Below are 24,100 nucleotides of genomic sequence, written 5' to 3'. Positions count from 1 at the left end.
TGTTTTGCTTTATTCACTGCGTATCAGACACATTGTATTCTCTTATACATTCTTACGTTTAAAAAAGGAATGAATGACAACAAATGTTAATGGTCGTGTTGCAAAAAATATATAAAAAGGATTTGTACAATGATAAACTAGCCAACTCGAAATGGTTTGACCCAACTAGGATTCCGTACTTGACACCGGTTGAATTTACGACACCACGCTTGCCACACGGCCGGTAGTGTATTTGCTACGACAGTGCAGGCAGCATGTGAGAAGTTGGGGTTTCCTTTATCATACTTTATTCGTAAATTAGTCCAATTTAAACTTTCTGAGGCGTCATGCATGAAAGGTCGCTCCCCGCCTCTCCCAACTGGTACTGCTCCCGCAGCAGTGACGTCAGCAGCAGTGGTTTGCTGGGCGTCGGAGCCAAAAACATCATCTATTTGATTGATGTGTCTGCATCCTCCTGCAGGGTTGTAGGTGAGTCTGCTGTCACTGCTGGACATGACATACACACAGGGTCAGTCTGGCACTTATCCACTGGCTTCTATTTTGGTAAAAGTTATGTTGCACGCGTGTTTTTGGGTCCAAATCAAGGTGATCAGATATCCTCAGGTGTGATGATTACAGCTCCTGGACTCACCTACTGAAAGAGGGAACAGATATCTGATCACCTGGCTGGATTGGGAACATAAAGAGCCAGGTGATCAATCCTAAAAACGCAAAATACATATTTGACTTAAATCTTCCCAAGTTCAAGTTACAGACCTTTTTTTTCCTTTTTGCCTTGTCTTCTTTCTCTATGCGTAATACTGAGATCATAATTAGAATGTTGCTGTTAAAAGATTACTTCAAGTCATTATTAGCAGAACACGATTCGCTTTCCCTTTTTACTCATCAAGAAAGGGTTTAGGCTGTTGATTAGACACAACAAGCAATTTGAAGTCCCTTCAAATAGTTCCTCGGTTTAAATGGTACTCCAGTGTTTTATAACTGCACTTCCATAATATGTTGAGACCTGTAAGTGACAAATAAAAAAGAGGAGAGGTCAAATTCAAAGCAGTTAACTGAAGTCAGGTCAAGTTAACACTAGATCATATGATCCCCATTATGGTGCTCAATACATTATTTCATTAGACTCACACACATGAAATCCTGATCTCCTGACACTCAATGTTTTCAGGTGAGCTCGTTGGCCACAAAGACTTGGTGTCCGGCTTTTCATTCTGTCAGCATGCAGGGCAGAGTAACATCTGTGTCAGCTCCTCCACTGATGGGAGCATTCGCTTCTGGGACTCCGACAACAAGGCTCTTATAAGGGAGGAAGCAGCTCATCAGGTGAGTGTTGAATTTCCTGTTCTGTGTCATGACAAGAGGAATGATGCATTTTCACAATATGCTGGTGCCTTCTGCAGACTGAAAACAGCTGTTTGCCTATCATAAAAACTCTCCACCAGAGCCTGACGATTAAAACATATTGTGTTATACAGTATAACTAGGATGTCCCTAAAGTTTTGTTCCCACACACAGAGCTCCGTATCAGCGGTGCACTGGTCTCCGGTGGATAAAAACCTGGTGGTGTCGGGGGATGAGAAGGGTGTTGTGGTGTGTCACTGGTACAACACCGGCGACACCACCAGCTTCTTTCCAGAGCCCAGGACCATCTTCTGCCTCACCTGCTCCCCTCACACCTGGAGCACTGTGGCTGTCGGGTAAGTAGATATCAGAGAGCACAGTTCACTCTGCTTGATTTACAACTTTAAGTAGTTTTCTTTAAACATGATTCAGAATGTCAAATCTGAATGACAAATTAGGTTTCAGTTAGGCTTAATTTGTTTATAATCATAAATAAAATATTACTAGAAGACATTTGTGATTATGAAACCCTTGTACTCAACTGTGAAAGTAAAACAAAATCTATTCTCAAGCTCCGGAAAAAGAAAAATCTTAGGATCTGTTAAACATTAATTTCTTTAGGTTTTGTTTATAAAAAAAGTCTTCTTCAAATCTAAGAAGTGACCCTGTGTCAGAGAGGATGACAGTAGGAAACATTTCAAGTTTGTTCAAATTCAATCTTAAGCTGCCAAACCAAAGTGTAATACACATATCAGTGAATGTGACTGTTCTGTCTTCATCCTGTCTCAAGGTACAAAGATGGGATGATCGTGCTGATCGATGTGAGTAAGAAAGGCGAGGTGATGCACCGTCTGCGTGGACACGAAGATGAGATTCACTCTCTGGCGTGGTCGCCTGTAGCCAGCGAGGACACTCTCTACATCACTGAAGGTAGCAGTCATTAAAAATAAAAATAAGCAACATTTCACAATGCAGTAGCAGCCATGTTTTATTTCCTTGTGCATTTTTTTCTCCACAAAGAAATACATTAAGATGGAAAAGATTTTTTAGATATTTGTAAACAAATATATGTATTTTCTTTGCTTCCTATAGCAACCAGTGGAGCGACTGCAGGAGATGAGAAGGGCTGCTATCTAGCATCTGGGAGCAAAGACCAGACAATGAGGATCTGGAGCTCAGCCAAGGGAAAAAGTAAGAGATTCAGCCTGACTATTATTGGTGTCTATGTGAAAAAAACTCTTACAAGTTATATATTTTAAACCTTATATGCCAGGAATTTAGTTTTTCTTTTCTAATTAAAAAAACAATATATTTCTTTTCTCCTGTCAGTGTTCAGGAAAAGAAAAAAAATGCATTTCTATTTCATTGCATTAACATACAACAACTGTACGTGTTTTTCCCAAACTCGAAGTTTGACCACTGGTAAAACTTGAGATAAAAAAGGACTTAATAATAAAATATATATTTATACAAGAATTTAAGAAAATTGAAAAAAACAACTCAAATCCAGAGAGGATCAAAAATCACTCTGCTTTGTGTAATCCTCTTTTTCATCGTTTTTCCCCTGCAGGTGTGATGACTCTGAAGCTGCCATATCTGAAGAAAAGAGGGTCTGCAGTCGACCCCGGGGTCAAGGAGAGACTCTGGCTCCACGTCCACTGGCCGAAGGGACGACCCACACAACTGGTGTCCAGCTGCTTCGGGTACACACAGTTCTTATCATTTTAGAACATCAGAGAAAGCTTTTAAAAAAACATGGCAACAGCAAGGTTTTGTGGTCACTTAATTGTGTCTTGGAGCAGTTATTTTGCATTTAGAACCCCTTCATTAATAACTTTCCTGTTGTCAGCATCTGGTGTTTTTACTTCCAGTAAGGAATCAATGTCACATTGCAGATACTTGTTATTATCTTACGGTGATGCAGATGCTTTGCCTTTTATTTATAGTCCACTCAGTCTCAGATCAGGGTGTCACGTCGTTTAGTATATTGGCGAACATAAATAATAAAAATACTATAATTAAACATTTCGTTTTATTGGCTTTTATCATTAATTGGCACAGGAATATAAGTGTATATAATTATTGATCATATGAACCATAGTCGTGGAACAAGAACATACACACAGAGTAGTAGAAAGGGACCATGCATGAGACAAAAACATGTATTCCTGTGTGTAAATAAGTGTGTGTGTGTGTCTTATCAGTGGTGAGTTGGTGATCTGGGACCTAACCCGGACAGGGAAGCAGAGGTGGACTCTGTTGGGGACATCATCAGAGGGGCAGAACCACAACAGGATCGTCTTCAACGTGAGTTCAGTTCACCTGCAGGACGACAGAGAGCTGATCATCAGCACCTCCATGGACAGAGAGGTGAGTCACCGTCTTTGCTCTTACACATAACGGAAATGTGTTTCATGTTGCTTTTTGTATAATCACAAGCAGCTTGTTTCATGTACAGAAATTGCACCTCTCATCCTTACCTGGTTGTTGAGCCTTGTATAAAATACACTGAACAAAAATATAAAGGCAACACTTTTGTTTGTGCTCCCATTTTTCATTAGCTGAAATCAAAGACCTGAGACTTTTCCTATGTATACAAAAGGCCTGTGCAGGAGCGTATTTGCAACTTAATGATTGTTTAATAAAGGGTCAAAATTCTAGTCTTGTTGCAAGCAATGTTTTCAGTGTTCAATGTTTAATTATTAACCTTTTTTCCACTTTTTATTCTCCAGATTAAATGCTGGGACCTGGCCTCTCTGGACTGCTGTTGGACTCTGCCCACCCTGGGGGGGTTCGTCTACGCCCTGACCTTCTCCCCTGTGGGAACAGGGTGTCTGGCGCTGGGTGTCGGGGACAACATGATCCGGGTGTGGAACACACTGACCACCCAGAACCAGTACGACACCCGGTCCTTCTGGCAGGGCATCAAGTCCAAGGTCACAGCGGTAAGATGAGACTATCAGGATGTTTGTGGAGACGATTATAATGATAACATTACCCTTCCATTGTTTGTTTTCCATGAAGCATCCTCCATTTTAAACAGCTGTGAAAACTCTTACATGACATAAATATAAGATTTAGTGCATTGAAAAACTTTCAATACTAAGATGGCGCCGCAGATGGCTGCTTCGGTGTTTTGGTGCGCTCTGTTTTGTCTTGTTCTGTGCGTTAATTCAGTGTTTACATACTGTACACCGAACTCTTTCACCAGGGAAGAGCTCCTAAACATTAGAGAAACAACTTCAGCGGATTACTTTCCCACTTTTCTCTGTTCTTCCGTGGAATTATTGGACATTCTTGTAAAAATTACCCTCACGTGCATCCGAGCACTGAAACGCCACAGGAGAGGGAAACAGGCCGGGACACTCGTGCACCTCCGCAGCCGCGGACTTCGCACGCCGCTACCCGGAATATTTCTCTCCAACGTGCGTTCCATAAGCAATAAACTGGACGAGCTTCAGCTACTGGTTAGTAGAAACAGAGACTTTTCTTCATCTTGTGTTTTGTGCTTCACTGAGACCTGGCTGTGTGGATCGATTCCGGACTTGGCACTGCAGCTGGGAGGCTTCCTGCTGTTCAGAGCGGATATGATACGGAGCTCTCTGGCAAATCAAAAGGTGGAGGAATATGTTTTTACACTAAGTTATTGTTCTTGGTGACTTTAACAAAGGCAACCCCAGCCACGAACTCCAAAAATACAAGCAGTTTATTAAATTCCCCACCAGAGAGGGGAATATTTTGGAGCCTATCACGCTGTCCCCCGCGCTGCATTGGGCCACTCTGACCACACCATGGTTCACCTGATTCCTGCATACAGGCAGAAACTCAAACTGTGTAAACCTGTAGTGAGGACATTCAGGCAGTGGAGCAGCAGTTCCTATGGAGGAACTTCAGGCGTGTTTGGACTGTACTGACTGGGACATGTTTAGGACTGCTACTCAAAGTCTGGATGAATATACAGAGGCTGTGACCTCATACATCAGCTTCTGCGAGGACAGCTGTGTACAGGGTTCCCGCGGGGTCTTAAAAAGTCTTAAATTTGATAATCTGAATTTAAGGCCTTAAAAAGGTCTTAAATATGACCAAAAAAATAAGAAAGGTCTTAAATATGATTTAGAAGGTCTTAAAAATGATCGGATTTGAAAGGTACTTCTGTGTTGCGATAGCGTCTAAATGTGTTTTGGGGGAAATGTCCGGGCTGCAAAGTAACCAGTACGGTAATAGCCTTTCAGTTCCCCCCAACAATTTGTATTGAAATAAATCAACATGGAACCAGTAATCACTAACTTTGTTTCCGCCGGCCCCTTATCGGAGAACACCCAGCTAGTAACCTAGCAACCAAGCTTCAGCTAGCGGCAGTCAGAAACTCATGTATCTTCGAATAAATATGGGGAAGTGTAAGTTCAACCGTTATTGGTTGGAAAACATCGAATTTAGTGCTTGGTTGAAACCAGGGGAGGGAAACGTGTTTGAAGCCCGCTGCACCTTTTGCAAAATAAATTAGCGTTTGTTTGGCTAATGTAGCGTTAGCTAGTGCAGCGTTAGCTAGTGCAGCAGCTCCCGCAACAACACAGTGGGACCTCCGGGCAACGTTTGGGTCTACGTCAACCCTAAAAGCGGAGGTGCTGTAGACGCTAAATACCGTAGTACCAATCATACAACAGCAACGATGAAAGATTGTAGCCAAGGCAGCAGAGCTCTGAATATAGCTCTTGTCACTCTCTCTCTCTCTCTCTCACACACACACCCACACTCACACTCACACTCACACACACACACACACACACACACACACACACACACACACACACACACACACACACACACACACACACACTAGGGCTGCTCGATTATGGCAATCATCATAATCACGATTATTTTGGTCAATAATTGATATCACGATTATTAAATACAATTATTAATTGACTTTGAAAACATCCATTTATTGAACTTTAAAACAAATAATAATTTGGACAGTATCTTTTTAACTGTTATTACCCTGAACGTATAATTCAACGGAAAAAATAAATTAAATAAATGATACATTTAAATAAATAATATCAAAAATAATAAATACCAATAAACAAGATCAACAAATATTTTGGAGCGCACTTCCACAAGCTACTAAACATATACAAATATGATAAATAAAAATAAATTAGACTAAAATTAATTAGATCAAATATGTTGTAGTGCACTGTCACAACCTAGCAAAGCAAAATAATCGATTATGTTGTTTCGTAATTGCGATTAAAATATGATTAATTGCACAGCCCACACACACGCACGCACACGCACACACACACGGGCTGCTCGATTATGGCAATCATCATAATCACGATTATTTTGGTCAATAATTGATATCACGATTATTAAATACAATTATTAATTGACTTTGAAAACATCCATTTATTGAACTTTAAAACAAATAATAATTTGGACAGTATCTTTTTAACTGTTGATTACCCTGAACGTATAATTCAACTGAAAAAATAAATTAAATAAATGATACATTTAAATAAATAATATCAAAAATAATAAATACCAATAAACAAGATCAACAAATATTTTGGAGCGCACTTCCACAAGCTACTAAACATATACAAATATGATAAATAAAAATAAATTAGACTAAAATTAATTAGATCAAATATGTTGTAGTGCACTGTCACAACCTAGCAAAGCAAAAATAATCGATTATGTTGTTTCGTAATTGCGATTAAAATATGATTAATTGCACAGCCCACACACACACACACACACACAGACACACACACACACACACAAGCACACAGAGACACATACACACTTTTTGTCTAACACGCTAACACAGTTCTGTACTGTTATGCTGTTATGTTCAGTCATTGTTCTTATGTTGAACATGAATACATTTATGGGACGTATTTCTTCTTTCATAGCAATTTTCCTTCATACAGTACTTTCTTGCCGTGAAATAGGTCTTAAATTCTATTCAAAGTGGTCTTAAAAAGGTCTTAAAAAGTCTTAAATTTGAGTTGGCGAAACCTGCAGGAACCCTGTGTGTACCAACACGCACCAGGGTGAGTTTCAACAACAACAAGCCCTGGTTCACACCAAAACTGAAACAGCTAAGATTGCAAAAGGAGGAGGCGTTTAGGAGTGGCGATAAGGCACGTTTTAGAGAGTCGAAGTACGTCTTTGGCAAGGCGGTGAGAGATGCTAAACGACAATACTCTGAGAAACTCCATCATCAGCTCTCAGCAAACGACTCTGCTTCTGTCTGGCGTGGTCTAAAGGCCCGGACACACCAAGCCGATTTTGGCCGTCGATGGGCGTCAGGCTGACGATGAGCGTCGACACGCCCTACTCAGATTGGTGTGTCCCGCACCGTCTTGTCTTTTCAGCCGTGCCGACACCTTTTCGGCCGAAAACCGTCGGCAGTCGGCCAAAGGCTGTCGGCAAAATAAATCACTCTGATTGGCTGTTCAGCTAGCGAATCAGTGCATGAGAAGCGAAACGGAAGTGAGGGACCCAAACAAACTATTAAGAAGGATAATCTGATATTTCATTTAACTCCAGCTCTCGACACAGGTTCGGGAAAGCCCCATGAGCTTCTCGCTGTAGAGTGAAAATGGAACGCACACGCTATTTGTTGTTTGTTTATATCACGCAGTCTGTTCTTCTTCTCTCGGTTATCACGCAGTCTGTCTTCCGGTTGTTGCCTCTTTTGAATGACGAATAAACACTACCGCCGCCTGCTGGTAAGGAGAGTTATTGCCACTCACGCATGCGCAGTTCGTACGTGCTTCTTGGCCGTCGGCTGAAGTATTTGCGGTGTGTTCCAGTGCGACACATGGCCAAGACGCAGAGACGCGAGGCGACACAACAGTCGGGGGTCCGTCTGTGTCAGTTCTTTGGTGTCAGCTTGGTGTGTCCGGGCCTTAAGACAGATCACAAACTACAAGCCAAAAGCCTCCCTCTCCATGAACGACTGACGCCTTGCAAACGATCTGAATCAGTTCTACTGTAGATTTGAAGACAAAGAGTTCAGTCCTGACACCATCCCTCATGACGCCTCCCAACAGCTTCGGTCTCACACCTCCACGTGCCCCTCCCCTTCAGTGTCCCACTCTCCCACACCACTGACCTCCCCGACATCAAATTCTCTCTCGATAAATGAAAGGGATGTAAACAGACTTTTCAAAAAACTCAATAGCAGAAAAGCGGCTGGCCCTGACAATGTCTCCCCCTCCACCCTGAAGCTCTGTGCTGATCAGCTGTCTCCTGTGTTTACTGACATCTTGAACACCTCACTGGAGACATGCCACGTCCCAGCATGCTTCAAAACCTCCACCATCATCCCGGTTCCCAAGAAAACAAGGATCACAGGATTAAATTACTATAGACCCGTCGCCCTGACCTCTGTGGTTATGAAGTCCTTTGAGAGCCTTGTCCTGTCCCACCTAAAATCCATCACAGCCCCACTCCTGGACCCCCTGCAGTTCGGCTACAGAGCCAACAGGTTTGTGGACGACGCTGCCAACATGGCCCTTCACTTCCTCCTCCAACACCTGGACACAGCAGGAACCTATGCCAGGATCCTGTTTGTGGACTTCAGCTCCGCCTTCAACACCATCATCCCGGCTCTGCTACAAGACAAGCTCTCCCAGCTGCACGTGCCCGACTCCACCGGCAGGTGGATCACAGACTTCCGGTCTGACAGGAAGCAGCACGTGAGGCTGGGGAAACACGTCTCTGACTCCCGGACCATCAGCACTGGTTCCCCTCAAGGCTGCGTTCTTTCCCCTCTGCTCTTCTCCCTGTACACCAACAGCTGCACCTCCAGTCACCAGTCTGTCAAGCTCCTGAAGTTCGCAGACGACACCACCCTCATCGGACTCATCTCTGGTGGGGACGAGTCTGCCTACAGGTGGGAGATGGACCATCTGGTGACCTGGTGTGGGGAAAACCACCTGGAGCTCAACACTCTCAAGACAGTGGAGATGGTTGTGGACTTCAGGAAGAACGCAGCCCCACCCGCCCCCGTCACTCTGTGTGACTCTCCAGTAACTGCTGTGGAGTCTTTCTGCTTCCTGGGCACCATCATCGCCCAGGACCTCAAATGGGAGCAGAACATCTGCTGGTGAACTTCTACACCTCCATCATGGAGTCCATCCCCACCTCCATCACCATCTGGTACGCCGCAGCCACAGCCAAGGATAAGGGCCGGCTGCAGCGTGTCATCCGCTCTGCAGAGAAGGTGATCGGCTGTAATCTGCCATCCCTCCACGACCTGCACGCCTCCAGAACCCTGAGGCGGGCAGGGAAGCTAGTGGCCGACCCCTCCCACCCTGGACACAAACTGTTCACCCCCCTCTCCTCTGGCAGGAGGCTGCGCTCCATCAGGACGAAAACCTCTCGCCACCTGAACAGTTTCTTCCCCTCCGCTACCGGCCTCTTAAACAAGGCCCGGCCCCCCCACTGACACTTACCTCAGCCACAACGTAGTCTCTATATGCATTACATTAATGCACACAATGTTCATACTGCTCACTGCACATATTTCTTGTTTCACATTTCATATTTTATATCCTATAATTCATTCATAGCATTCTATTTCCATGTAAATTACTGCTTTATTTTATTGCTATTTAACTATATTTTATTACGGTGTCCTTAAAGGTGGGGTAGGTAAGTTTGAGAAACCGGCTCGAGATACACTTTTTGTTATATTCCATGGAATGCTCTTAACATCCCGATAGCAATGAATATCTTAAGTGCTTTGACAAAAAATCCATAAAAAAATGTCATCTGTGGAAGCCGTAGTACTGTAAAAAGCACGACCAATCATTTTAGCCGGCCCGGCTAAAATAACTGGATGGCCTACCTGCCTGTCAGCCTTCCATCTGTGCACAAACTTATCTCGTGCCCTCATTGGTCATGTGCACGTTCGTGTGTGTTGGAGGAGGGGCTCTGTAAGGAAGTGGCAGATTTTTTCCGGTTGTGTATTTTCAAATTCTAGCGATCTCGAGCTGGTTTCTCCAAAATGACCTACCCCACCTTTAAACATTTTTTGTTTTATATTAGATTTCTTGTTTTATATTTTATGTATGCACCATGACATCAAGTCAAATTCCTCGTATGTGTGAACCTACCTGGCAATAAACCTGTTTCTGATTCTGATGATTCTGATGATTCTGATTCACTGCAGCTGGCATGGCACCCAAAAAAAGAAGGATCCTTGTCTTTTGGAACAGATGATGGAAAAGTTGGCATCTACGAAGTGTTCTCAAACAGGTAAGATTCCAGATTTTTGTTTTAAGTTATGTACGTTTCCAACACTTTAACACACCTCCACACGTTCAACCTCACCCTACTGTAGATTTGTACCTGCAGTTCCTCATTGTCAAAGGAAATACAAAAACAAAAAACCTTAGTGTTTACAATAAAACTCCACAGGGGACCTTTATCAAAATGACGATGGATATGATTTTTCTAACTGCTCAAAGAGACAATTGCTCTGACTTGGACTTTGTGTTAAGACTTTTCTGTAGGTTAAACCATTGTTTTTCTAGTGGGTTTGTCCCATAATCCCCAAACTCCCCGGAGTCCCATTGTCCTGCAGCTATCTATGTCATGTATGGCTGACTCTCCATTTGTTCTGCTTCATCTCCCCCCAGGCCTCCTCAGATATCGAGTTCCTATCACAGAAAAACGGTGTACACACTGGCCTGGGGGCCCCCAGTCCCCCCGATGTCGTTTGGTAAGCTCCTAATGAACTGGAAGAACCTCCTGCTGCTTGTTGTGAACGCTCTGACTCAGGAAAAAACTCCTGGGATAGGACACTGAAAGTCAGCGGAAAAGCCCAAATGGCTCTGCACGCCTTATTTGTAATTAACTCCTTAATTGAAAAAGCTGGAAAAAAACACTTAATGCTCACCTCCCGCTCGTGGGGAAATCTAGACGTAGGAAGATCATTTCACCAGCTGTCGGCAGCTGACATTTTGATGAGCGTATCAATCGCTCGGCTTCGAATCCATAGATATGATTGTTACCGGGCCAAAGATCAGCTGGTTGCTCCTTAACACACTAGAGAAAAAGCTTATTTGATGCCTTGACACCAACTCGGCTCTCTTCATGTTCCTGGTGGAGCTCTGGGATCCCATTGGTTTAGATCCCCAAGCTAAATTAAAATAGTGGTGCAGAGGAAAATCAGGGCCAAATGCTTCTTACGTCTCTGGATATCTGAAGACTATCAACTGTCACACTACTTTTTTTATAGTTCTTTACAAGAAGACCTGAGAACGCAGAGTAACTATATGTAGAGTGCCTTTTAGCTGGGTTTCCAGAATATATTTCAACTTCAGCAGTAACCAGACTGAAACACACTGAATGGTTCACACGTTAAAAGGTTTATATCTACATTTTTAAGGTAGTTGCCAGAATATGGTTTAGGTGAAAGGTTACTGTTCTTTTTAAATTAACCACGTTGAGTCATTGTGATCAATCATTTCTGAAATGTTTCATGTATTTTAATCAACCTCTGTAATGCAGAATACAATTAGTCAAAGCTGAACCAGGAGAAGGTTCTTCAATGAAATGTATTTTGTGTAATTCCCCTATGAGCAGTTAAACCAAAAGGTCAATAAAAAGCGTATATCCCTGACACTAAGTTAATACTGTGTTTTGTGTGTGATGTTCAGGTGCCGCAGGAGGAAAGCCGTCCTACAGCCTGTACAGCTGCGCCGGGGAAGGCACCATCCTGCAGCACGACCCGTCTAAACTGAGTGGAGAGGCTGCGGACATCGACAAGCTGATCAGAGACACCAACAACATCAAGGTGAGAGGGGTGATGATAGAATTCTCTGGGCCATTTAACATGTTCTAATGTGGTTCATTTAGAAGTTAATGCTTTTTTAAATGTGGGTTGGTACCATGATTTACGCACTGAACTGTTCAGGGTACTAGTTGCTTTTCATGCTGCTGACACTAGTGATGAGCAGTTTAGTCATTATTATATATTCAGATAATCAATTGGTGCAGTGTTCCTGTAATCATTTTATGAGTCCCTTTTATCTTATCTTTGTGTCCTCTGATATCCATGCACATACTTCAGAAAGCCTTTACTAAACCAGCGTCACAATCTCGCTATGAAGTCATTACAAGAGATAGTGACACAGGCTGAAGACAGATAACAGGAGGAAAATAATAGTAAACACAAAAAAGGAAAAACAATTGATTAGATATGTTTATCAGTAAAGTCAGTAGCGAGGGGGGTGCATGAGTAGTTTGAGGAAAATATTTTGGATAGATGTAGACAAGGCACAGGAGAGAGCCTCTTGGCAAAGAAGTGAGTGATTTATAGTATGAGAGCACTAGTGGTTCGTCCAACTAAGATGATCACTACTTCGACCCCTATGTACCAACAGAAAGAAACAATCAATCAAAAACTCACTTGAGAAAATCTGTTTATTCTATCTGTGATAAAGCTTTAATCGAGGTTAATACCAAGGTTGGCGCTCCTGGCTTCGACTGTTTATTCTATGTTTTCCTGCTGATAGAAAGAGAGGTGATTTTGAAAGGTCATAAAGGTGAGCTCTGCTTCCCAACAGCACAAGCTGTCTCCACACACAGACTTCAGCTGGAAGCCAGATGGGAAAGTGGTTGCCATCGGCAACGAGGACGGGTGAGTGACGACCGTCTCATAACGAACCATCAGCCTGTCAGGTCCTCTCTACTCTGTGTGGTCTTCATACAAAAATACTGGCTAGTTAGGACCTTGCTAATTAGTCTATTGTGATGTTTTGTAATGCACTATGTATATAAAAGGACAACAAATTATCAAATGTGACTTAATTAGTTTGCTTTCCAAATCTGGCTGTTCGGCAAGAAGTGTAGTGTCATCCAGTGTTGATATTATAACCGTCTCTATCGTTTTGTCATGCCTTACTAGTTTTCACTTGGTCTTGGAACTACAATTACTTACATTTTCTATTGTGGTTCCTGTGTGTTTTCCAATGCTTGATAACACATGCTCTCTGTCACAGGTGTATTGATGTGTATGAGGCTCCCAGTCTGAAGCTTCTGTGCAGCATCCAGCAGCACCACAAGATCATCAACACGTTGCGCTGGCATCACGACCACAGCTCCCCGCCAGAGCTGCACGGCCTCCTGGCGTCAGGCTCCAGCAACGCCACCGTCTACGTGCACGATCTCCGCTCCATCATAGGTTGGCCAAGCAAATTATACTATTCAGTCAGTCCTACATTATTTGTAAGAGCTTGTATTTTTTTCTGAATTGAAATAATAATATTCAACATCACTTTAAGATGTTCTAAGCTGGGTAGGTATTTACATGCGGTTTCCCTTTCTGCACAGAGAATCCTCCAGAAAGCCCTGTAGTGTTGACAGAGCCGTATCGCAGGCTGTGTGGTCACACCGCTAAAATCACCGGTATGGTCTGGAGTCCACACCACGAAGCCCGGCTGGTCACCGTCTCATATGATGGAACAGCTCAGGTTAGTATCAGGCCAGTATCATGTGCATAAAACCATGATAATGGTTAACTCAGCTGCTCCAGAGTCTGTCTGAATCAACCAAAAACTGTAGGGACATTTCTTGAATCTGTCTGCCACATGCTCCTTTCTAAGGGTTTGGACTTCGCTTTACCTTTGATTGAATAAGTAGACTTAGTTTCTTAAAGGTCCCCTACTATACTATTTTTCATCAATATATTATAGGTCTCAGATATATACAAAACATGTCTCTGAAGTGTTTGGCTCGAAATACCAAACAGATCATGAATTGTAGCATCCCATAAACCCCTCTGTTTCAGCCCTGTTTCAAAAGTCCTGATTCTGTGTCTTTTACTTTAGATGAGAATAAGGAGCCACTCCCAACGCCCCTCTGATGCCCCTTTCACACCGGCGCTTTTCCAGCTCCTGCTCGGAGCTGGAGCTGGAAAAGCGCCGGTTTTTCCTGTTCACACCGCAGCGGCGCCGCGTCATAGCTCCGGAATGCGGTTCACTTCCAGCTCCAAAAAATTGTCGGTCTAGAGGCAAGAGCTTCGGAGCTATGACGCGGCGTCGCTTACGTCTCTCTTACGTCGAGGCGTGCAGGAAACTAAACCCACCTCCCTGAACATGGGTCGACTGAAGAGTCTCGCCATGCCTGCCTACAAGCAGTAGCGCTGAGCAAAGTGACTAGAAGGCAACCACACACACTTATAAAAAAAAACACACTTTATAAATTCAGGCAACACTAACCAGGCTTCGTGTGATTCTGTTTATTTGTACCTTACTTTGACCATCCGTTCGCTGTTATTGATCATTGTGGAGAGCAGGCAGACGTTTTGTTTGTTATTATAGCTGCTATCGGATGGAATCAATACATGGGCTGCACAGGTTGTCATGTCCGACTATCACAAGTAGAATCATAATGAAAAATACGCCGGTAAAATGTGCCTGTAGAAAACGGCTTAGCAAGTAGTCAGTTTAGCTTCGGTTGCTATGCTAACATCACCCATGTTATACCAGAGAAACTTTCATAACAGCGTTGTGATGCCAAACAGCGTCAATTCAGACTGACACACATTCACTTAAGGGGAACTGGGGATATGTATCAGCTGCTTGTGTGACAGTCAGACAGTGAATACTTTAGAGCCGTGTGAGCTAACCCGGAGCTAACGGGAAAATAAACTCCCGTGGAAGTGCAGCCAGCACTGCAGCGGTCGGTAAATGCCGCTGAAACACATTAATAAACAATGAACCACGGCACTCTGGAGAAAAGTATAAGGTTGGAGAAGTCGTTATTTAATTTAATCTGGCTTGGTATGATTAAAAGCAACACGATCATCGACCCGACGCAGTCCCCCCCCCCCCCCCGTTCTTGTTGTGAGCTCCGTTGGGGAGAAAATCAGCGATGTAAACGGTGACGTCATGACGCAGCAGCGGCAGCTGGGCGGTGTGAACAGAGCGGGAGCAGAAAAGGGAAACCGGAGCTGAACCAGAAAAGCTCTAGCTAGGAGCTAGAAAGGGAAAAGCGCTGGTGTGAAAGCCGCATGAGAGATATTTGGTTCAAAAGAACACAATGGTGCTCTAGGAGGAGATTCAGGTGATAAGGTGGGGGGGGGGGTTACCTTGGTTGGTTATTGGCTAATGGTTACACAAGCCAAAAAAACGTTATGACATCATAAAGTGACCAAAATCTCATCAGCTCATTTTCAGACCGGTTTTTATGTAAATGGCCCAGGAGAAAAAGAGAGCAAATCTTTTTTCTTGAAACTTTCAGAATCTCAGAAGGGACACATATTTCTGTATAAATGATTTTGCATAATAGGTGACCTTTAATGTCAACTGTTGCATCAGACATTCTTATCGATTTGAAGTCCCTGTTTCATTTAATTGTTTCTTTTCAGATTTTAAACCTTCTTTGATTTGTTTTCTTCTGTTCAGGTGTGGGATGTGTTGGAGGAAGCAGCTATCTGTAACTACCGCGGTCACGTTGGTTTCCTGCTGTGTGTGGACTGGTCGCCTGTGGATCCAGATGTGATCTGGACTGGAGGAAAGGACTTCACGCTGCATGAATGGAAGGTCTCCACACAAGAGTTTACAAAGCCACCTAAAGGTGAACATCTGTCTTGGGAAACCAATAAATCCCAACCTCCAACTCTCTCTTTCTGGACTTTAGTGAAACGAACCGACTGTAACGTTCACATGCTTATCCTTTCAGGGAAAAAGATGGTCAACCTGAAGGAGAAGAAGAAGAAGAACAAGAAGGTGTCAGGGGCCGGAGGAGCCGGAGGGGCCGCACCACTAGAGATCAACGGAGGTTCAGTTACAGGAGGAGTGAAGGCGGTGAAAGTCCAGGAGCTGTCTGGTGAAGATGAGGAAGATGAAGTCAGCTCAACAAGCAGTTCCGTACCTCCATCAGGTAAGAGAGTTGTAGTTATAGATTTAACAAAAGTAAGATTTGTAGGACCTTTTTTAAAGTGAAGCCAACTTAATTCTGAAATGTTGTTTCAGCCATAATTGAGACGCAAAGAAAAGCCTTCACTGCCGTAAAGAGCAAAGACAAACCAGGTACGTGCTCTAGTTCATAAAACACCTTCAGCTCAATGTATGCATCTGTTTTATATGTAACTGCATGGGTGTGTCTGCAATTCTCTCCAGACTTGCTGAAGAAGAAGAAGCCTCGCTCCATGCTGCCCGTCAGCACCGCCATGGACCATCGGCCCAAAGAGGATCTGCTGCAAGACTGCATCACTCTGGCCTCGGTCAAACACAACAGTGGTAAGACAGAGAGGATTGATTCGCACAACTGTTATAATACATAGAAAGACGGTTCGATTTACTGTACTGTGTGTGTGTGTGTGTGTTTTCCAGCTCCCCCTGCAGGGTGTGTCCCAGGCCAGGGAGAGCACATCCATCTGGGCCTCTTTTCTGACAGACAGGCTCTGTACCGCATGTTTGAGGCAGAGGGTATGTCATTATTTCCTTGTGTTAACACAGATATGTTAATAAAGCATGTGCATATCTTTCAGGCCGTTATTTCTGTACTTGAAGCTGCCTGTTTATAGTAACACAAGTTAGCTGTTCCTTAGACCTGAACACTTTATATACCCTGAGCATGATGCACACAGTCACTGCGAGATTCATGTGCTCCTGATATAAATCACTGAACTATATCAGCAATATTGAAATGACCCTTGAATGAAGTGCGATTCCAGATGTTCTGTCAGTGAAGTAATTGTATCCGTTGTCTCTTGTTCTTCAGAGGAGGGTCATGTGGAGGCGGGTCACTTTGAATCAGTGGTGTACCTGCGGCTGTGGAGTGGAGACCTGGAGGGGGCGCTGCAGCTCGCCACAGAGAAAGGAGAGCTGAATGACCACCTGCTCTCCCTCGCTCCCATGGGTTAGGACCTGTGCTATGTTGGATATACATGTATCTTTAGCTAACACTCACTGACACGTTCTCTTGATGTAGAGCAATTTTCGCTCCAAAAAAAATAGACTTAAGCTTTACTTAAGTCTATTTTCTTAGATAAAATCAAGGCACACCACAGAGTGACTATAAGTTGCACTGATTACATCTCATTAAGCTGTAAATCAGACCCTTCCACACTCACTCTATGAGCAGCATCAATGTGGTGCTTCATTAATGTTTAAATCTTATACAACATAACATTAGGAGGCTTCCAGACATTACATCAACTCCTGTGTTTCCTCCTCCAGCGGGGTTCCAGGTGTGGAGCCGGACAGTGGAGGCCTTTGTGAAGCAGCTGTGTCTGCAGGAGCAGTACCTGAAGGCAGCATCTCACCTGCTGTCAATCAACAAGCTGTACGAAGCCATCGACCTGCTGCGCTCTCACAAGCTCTACAGGTTCCCTCTCTTCATCTTTTTGTTCAAATGAGCATTTATTTACTTATTTTTGTTATTAGCCTTCGGTCAAATACCTACACAGTAATGTGCAAAGTTTGTTTGGTCTGCACATTTTGTTGTGCTACAGCATGGAGGGTAAAATGAAAGAACTTGAACATTTCTAGTTGTTCGCAGCAGATCTATCCATGTTTCTGGTTTTCACGGCAAAGATGTGTATATGCTAAAAGAACAGATCTGTGTGTTTTACGTCAGAGAGGCCATAGCCCTGGTGAAAGCCAGGCTGCCAGCAGAGGAGCCGGTCCTGAAGGAGCTGTACACCTGCTGGGCCGCCGTGCTGGAGAGGGACGGACATTTCTCTGCAGCCGCTAAATGGTAAGAACTGGAAGGATTCCTGAAAGTGTCTTCTCGTACTCCTGGTGTGATTTAATTGGCAGTTAATATCAATGTAAAACTCTATTGCAGACTTTATTTCAACGTGTCCTTTCCTGTATGTTTTACCTCGTCTTCCAGTTACCTGGCTGCTGGCGCCAGTTTCGACGCTGCTAAAGTTATCGCCAGGAAGAACGACGTCTCCTCGCTGAGCACCGCGGCCAGTCTGGCCAGAATCTCCGGAGAGGTTGCCCTGGCTCAGTCGCTGGCGCTGCGGTGCGCTAAGGACCTGGCAGCTGCTCAGGACTGGGCCGCAGCCCAGGAGGTCCTGAGCTCACAGGAGAGCCTGCTGGTCAGTGGCAACAACATGACACAGAAAAACTTTCCTGCAGTGCAGAAAATATAACTTTTATTGTGTTTTGTTAGTTTGAGACAGGATGATGATGATCTTTTTCTTGAAATACAACAACAAGACATGCAACCTAAGACATGCAGAAATGGTTGGGAACCACTGCAAATGTTTTGGGTATTCCTATTAAATATTGCTTTGGGCAGGTCTTGAAGAGAAATCTGCATTTTGAGCATGATATGTTGTTTTGTATATTTCAATTCCTAATCCCTAAAATCCATATGCATCTTAAAGAAACCTGCTCATCTTCTCAAATCAATGACTTTACAGGTTATACATTCAAAGAATAGGGTCAAAAAGAGATTTTACATTTCATTTTTTTGAAATAAACTTTTAATAAAGTGTTTCCACCCTGTGCAGGTCCACAGGCTGCATCTGTGTGTCGCTGAGCTGCTGGCCGTGATGTTGGCAGACCCTCAGGCTGCGTCTCCGCCTTGCGTCTCCACCAACCTGTGGGCGTCTCCAGGCGAGCGTCACATCAGCATCCACGGCCGAGTGAAAGCCGTGTGGGAGGAGCAGTTTGGCGTTTCACAAACGTCTGCAGGACACCGCAGCGTCAAAACTCTTTTGCAGGAGCTGAAGTCTTTGGAGAGTCCTACACCCACCGCCAACATTCCTCTCAGACAGGTGCACAGTCTTCAAAGTGCTCGCATGATTTTAAACAATTTGTGCTAATTAAAGAGGCCAAATGATAGTGATTGAAGTGTCTTATAAGTTATAAGTACCTCAACCATTTCCCTGATCTGTCTCTATCTTGTTGTGTGTCTTTGTTGTTGTTGTCCTTGTCCTCAGGTTCAGCTGTATTCCTCCCTCCATCTGACCCGTGCTGTGTTGAGCTGGTTATCAGACGATGACGGGCAGCTGATAAAGGAGCTGTGGCAGGCGGTGGCCTGGCTCAGAGACGCCGGACACTTCTGTGTCTCTGCAGAGCTCTGCAGGCTGCTGTTCCCTGACGGTATGTCCGTCTAATAATCCATCAATCAAGTTTTAATTTGGTTTCTTTTTTAATCATTTCATTCTTTGAGATTTTGGCGAGAGTAATATGTTTACGTTTTTTAAGTCGAGCCTCAAGACATCAGTCTAGAAGATTTCTGTTTAGGTTGATTTGACACTGTTCCTATCATAATTTAGATAGTGTTATGCCCTTTAATAATAATAATAATAATAAACTTTATTTATATAGCACCTTTCATGCTTGACGAAGCCCAAAGTGCTTTACAGAGTATGACGATAAATGAGGAACATAATTAAAATATGTTAAAACAATAAAACATGAACAGTGATACTACTACAAATGTATAAGCCAAATTAAAAGGATCTTTAATTTACTTTTTTAAATTCCAATTGAGGTTGCCGTTCTAAGATCAAATGGGATCTTGTAATGCACTCTAGGTACTTTTAAAAGTGAAACATTGGAGGATCTGAGTGTCCTTGCTGGTTGATAACATGAGAGACAGTCACTGTACTAATGTTGAAAGTGCCTAAAAGAGATTTTAGCAATTGGTACACATGAAATGAACTAAACCAATTTGAAATACCAGATATACATTTTCAAATGTCAAATCTTTTCTGCTGTGAAATGATTTGATCCATCAATGGATCAATTGATCATGGAAATAATCATCATGTGCAGCCCAAATATATACATTTGATTGATCTGTAACTAGAGCTGCCACACCAATCTTTATTTTTATTTTTTCTCCGTTTCACCAGGTAAGGTCACTGTTTGTTCACTAAATCACCCCAAAGTACTTCAGTACGCAGAGGAGGAAGCCAAAGCTGCTGCTGACAGTCTTGGGGCGTTCGTCCATTACCACCGTCTGTACCAACACTGGTGGAGCAACCCCACCCAGATCCAGAGCAGATGTTCCCTCCCATTAGCTGACTGCAGTCGTGGAGAGGAGGTGGAGGAGAAAGTGGTGAATGGAGAAGGTGATGTCTCTGAGTCAGGGGAGAGTGTCAGTCCGGAGACGAGGACATTTGATGACCTGGACCTCGGTGCGTATGGGCTTCTGTCTGAGCGTCACGCCACCTGTCAGGCCTCCCAGAGGTCAGTGAGGGAGATCCAGGAGCGGATCGCAGCCCTGGTGCTGAGGCACAGCCGGGCCCAGGTAGGGCAGCTGGACTCTGGGGAGAAGGAGGCCGCAGACAGGCCTCTGCAGCTCTCCTCCAGCAGAGAGGGCTCTGCTGATGCTGAGCAAAGGTGAGGGCTCCGTTACTGATGATTACTGACACATTCGTGGGTCTCTTCATATCATGTTTGCCTGTGGAACTATAAAATATACCATTCAGTACTCTTTTAATTGATTTACTGATTTAATTCCAACACATGCAGTATCCAAATGATGCTTAATGTCTAAATCTCTACAGTTTAAAATGACATGGCGTTTAGTTGACTTTGTAATGACATTTTATATGACATACTAGGTGATTAAATTCAGCAGTTTACATTTTGAACATTTCAGGTGTTCAGCTGATCTTGTTGGATTATATGGATTGTCCCATTAAGCTTCTGCATGTGCTCTCCCTCAGGCCTGAGGAGCAGGAGACCCTGCTCTCTCTGTCGACCAAGATGTCAGAACACCAGAAACAGCTGGCTGACCTGCCGAACACAATCAAGGTATTTCATTATTGTTCATTAAAAACCAAGTTATGTTATGACTGAAAGGTCTGCGGTGCAATACTAAAATATCGATAACGACACAACTATCAGTACCAAACAAGCTGACTTTATCAAGTGATTTAAGAAGGGTTTCATTTCTAATAACTCAATTATGTTCCTGTTCCCTCTCAGATGTATCCTCACCCCGATGTTGTTGAATGCTGTCTGGTTCTCCTGCACATCAGCAAGTCTTCGTCTCTCTCAGAGTCGCTCCAACAAAAGGCCAAAGATCTGCTCCGCAAATACGGAACAAATCCCTCCGTCCTCAAAACTGCTCAGAAATTCCTTACCTGAATCTTTCATTTAAAGACTGAAAGAAGCACTTCCTTTGTACAGCATTCTTTTTTTGTTGAGTAAAAATAAACTTTGATTCTACTTCCAGAAAAGCCTGAAAGTCTTCTGTAAGAGCTGCATGCCCATTTTCTGTCAGTATTTTGACCTCGAGTAAAAGATGTGGTTAAACTGCCCAACACTAACGGTTCAAACTGTTATAAATTGATAGGTAATTATTTAAACATGCTTCCAGCTGCTTGTCTTGTGTAAAGATTTGATGCTTTGCTCTAGTGTTTCAATAAATGTTATATATCTTTGGGCAGTGAAGGTCGTGTGGCTTTACAATTTATGGCATGAGATTTTACTGACAAAACAAATATGTAAAAAGATGGAAACTATTTGGCATTTTTATGCTTGATAAATTGTGTACAGAAAGTTGATACATGTTCTGTCTTGTGACTGATTAGTCCAATTGTTGAAGCCCTAGTTTTTTTATTTTAAATGCGAGATTGCAGACATGTTTGGCTAAATCTTGCATTACGTCTCCTTTACTTGAAAAGCCATTGAAACAAATGTTAAACAAGCTGCGTGTCAGTGTGCGACTGGTCAAAAAGATTGAATACTTAACGTTTACATTCAAAATACAAAACAATTTAATATACAACTGTTTAAAACAATGTAGAATGTAAAAACAACAGCAACCACAACATCTGTAAACCTGGTGGTGGACAGTTTGTCATGGTGGGTGAATGTACAGAACCACAGTAGTTTCCCATTGAGACACATGCATAACCAAGCACAGTTATACACTTCGACGCCCACTGTTAAAAGTTTCTGAAAGTGGAAAAGAGCTAAAACATTTTTATTTTCATCAAAATTATACATTTTAATTTACAGGCCCTTCCAACATTAACTTAAAAAAATGAAATCCCTGCAACAAGAGACGAGTCCCGCTGATGAGAAGGATATTCTGAACTGAACAAACTGACTGTTTTTGGCAAGGTTTGGTCTGAAATCACAGTATGATGGAGGAGCTGGTCCCATGCTGTTAAAGAAGGGGAGGGGGGGGGGGTCAATAATGCTGTGAAACAAAAACAGGTTTAAAAAATGGTTCTGAATATGTGGCCATATACTCAGCATGGAGTGTGTCAGTCCGGAGACGAGGACATTTGATGACCTGGACCTCGGTGCGTATGGGCTTCTGTCTGAGCGTCACGCCACCTGTCAGGCCTCCCAGAGGTCAGTGAGGGAGATCCAGGAGCGGATCGCAGCCCTGGTGCTGAGGCACAGCCGGGCCCAGGTAGGGCAGCTGGACTCTGGGGAGAAGGAGGCCGCAGACAGGCCTCTGCAGCTCTCCTCCAGCAGAGAGGGCTCTGCTGATGCTGAGCAAAGGTGAGGGCTCCGTTACTGATGATTACTGACACATTCGTGGGTCTCTTCATATCATGTTTGCCTGTGAAACTATAACCTATACCATTCAGTACTCTTTTAATTGATTTACTGATTTAATTCCAACACATGCAGTATCCAAATGATGCTTAATGTCTAAATCTCTACAGTTTAAAATGACATGGCGTTTTCTTTATGGCATTATACTATGCCTTAATTTAGTTGACTTTGTAATGACATTTTATATGACATACTAGGTGATTAAATTCCGCAGTTTACATTTTGAACATTTCAGGTGTTCAGCTGATCTTGTTGGATTATATGGATTGTCCCATTAAGCTTCTGCATGTGCTCTCCCTCAGGCCTGAGGAGCAGGAGACCCTGCTCTCTCTGTCGACCAAGATGTCAGAACACCAGAAACAGCTGGCTGACCTGCCGAACACAATCAAGGTATTTCATTATTGTTCATTAAAACCAAGTTATGTTATGACTGAAAGGTCTGCGGTGCAATACTAAAATATCGATAACGACACAACTGTCAGTACCAAACAAGCTGACTTTATCAAGTGATTTAAGAAGGGTTTCATTTCTAATAACTCAATTATGTTCCTGTTCCCTCTCAGATGTATCCTCACCCCGATGTTGTTGAATGCTGTCTGGTTCTCCTGCACATCAGCAAGTCTTCGTCTCTCTCAGAGTCGCTCCAACAAAAGGCCAAAGATCTGCTCCGCAAATACGGAACAAATCCCTCCGTCCTCAAAACTGCTCAGAAATTCCTTACCTGAATCTTTCATTTAAAGACTGAAAGAAGCACTTCCTTTGTACAGCATTTTTTTTTGTTGAGTAAAAATAAACGTTGATTCTACTTCCAGAAAAGCCTGAAAGTCTTCTGTAAGAGCTGCATGCCCATTTTCTGTCAGTATTTTGACCTCGAGTAAAAGATGTGGTTAAACTGCCCAACACTAACGGTTCAAACTGTTATAAATTGATAGGTCATTATTTAAACATGCTTCCAGCTGCTTGTCTTGTGTAAAGATGTGATATATCTTTGGGCAGTGAAGGTCGTGTGGCTTTACAATTTATGGCATGAGATTTTACTGACAAAACAAATATGTAAAAAGATGGAAACTATTTGGCATTTTTATGCTTGATAAATTGTGCACAGAAAGTTGATGCATGTTCTGTCTTCTGACTGATTAGTCCAATTGTTGAAGCCCTAGTTTTTTTATTTTAAATGCGAGATTGCAGACATGTTTGGGTAAATCTTGCATTACGTCTCCTTTACTTGAAAAGCC

At 43.1% G+C, this 24,100-nt stretch overlaps 1 protein-coding gene across 3 annotated transcripts; it reads left to right on the top strand.

Annotated features, from left to right (window-relative positions):
- The first annotated feature begins 79 nt into the window (after positions 1–79).
- Positions 80–23,653, top strand: gemin5 (gem (nuclear organelle) associated protein 5). 3 transcript variants are annotated; one of them, XM_034140106.1, is made up of 29 exons: positions 80–468; positions 1,172–1,326; positions 1,519–1,700; positions 2,135–2,274; positions 2,437–2,535; positions 2,915–3,047; positions 3,549–3,714; positions 4,077–4,289; positions 10,535–10,620; positions 11,004–11,086; positions 12,027–12,163; positions 12,936–13,009; positions 13,371–13,552; positions 13,702–13,841; positions 15,777–15,948; positions 16,054–16,254; positions 16,347–16,403; positions 16,494–16,613; positions 16,707–16,802; positions 17,098–17,235; positions 17,556–17,703; positions 17,956–18,075; positions 18,214–18,424; positions 18,842–19,108; positions 19,274–19,436; positions 20,195–20,456; positions 22,581–22,808; positions 23,168–23,255; positions 23,429–23,653. In XM_034140106.1, the coding sequence occupies exons 1-29, from the start codon at positions 327–329 to the stop codon at positions 23,588–23,590; spliced, it is 4,365 nt and encodes a 1,454-aa protein (XP_033995997.1). In that variant the 5' UTR covers positions 80–326; the 3' UTR covers positions 23,591–23,653. The 3 variants fall into 3 exon arrangements, with proteins under 3 accessions (XP_033995997.1, XP_033995995.1, XP_033995994.1); XM_034140104.1 differs by having other exon boundaries at positions 20,195–20,459; positions 22,584–22,808; XM_034140103.1 differs by lacking the exons at positions 22,581–22,808; positions 23,168–23,255; positions 23,429–23,653 and adding exons at positions 21,014–21,101; positions 21,276–22,199 and having other exon boundaries at positions 20,195–20,684.
- Positions 23,654–24,100: the final 447 nt, after the last annotated feature.

This window comes from Trematomus bernacchii, unplaced genomic scaffold (genome assembly GCF_902827165.1).
Source record: "Trematomus bernacchii unplaced genomic scaffold, fTreBer1.1, whole genome shotgun sequence".
Taxonomy (NCBI): Eukaryota; Metazoa; Chordata; class Actinopteri; order Perciformes; family Nototheniidae; genus Trematomus; species Trematomus bernacchii.
Note: the sequence above shows the minus strand (reverse complement) of the source record. Positions and strands in the feature narration are given on the sequence as shown.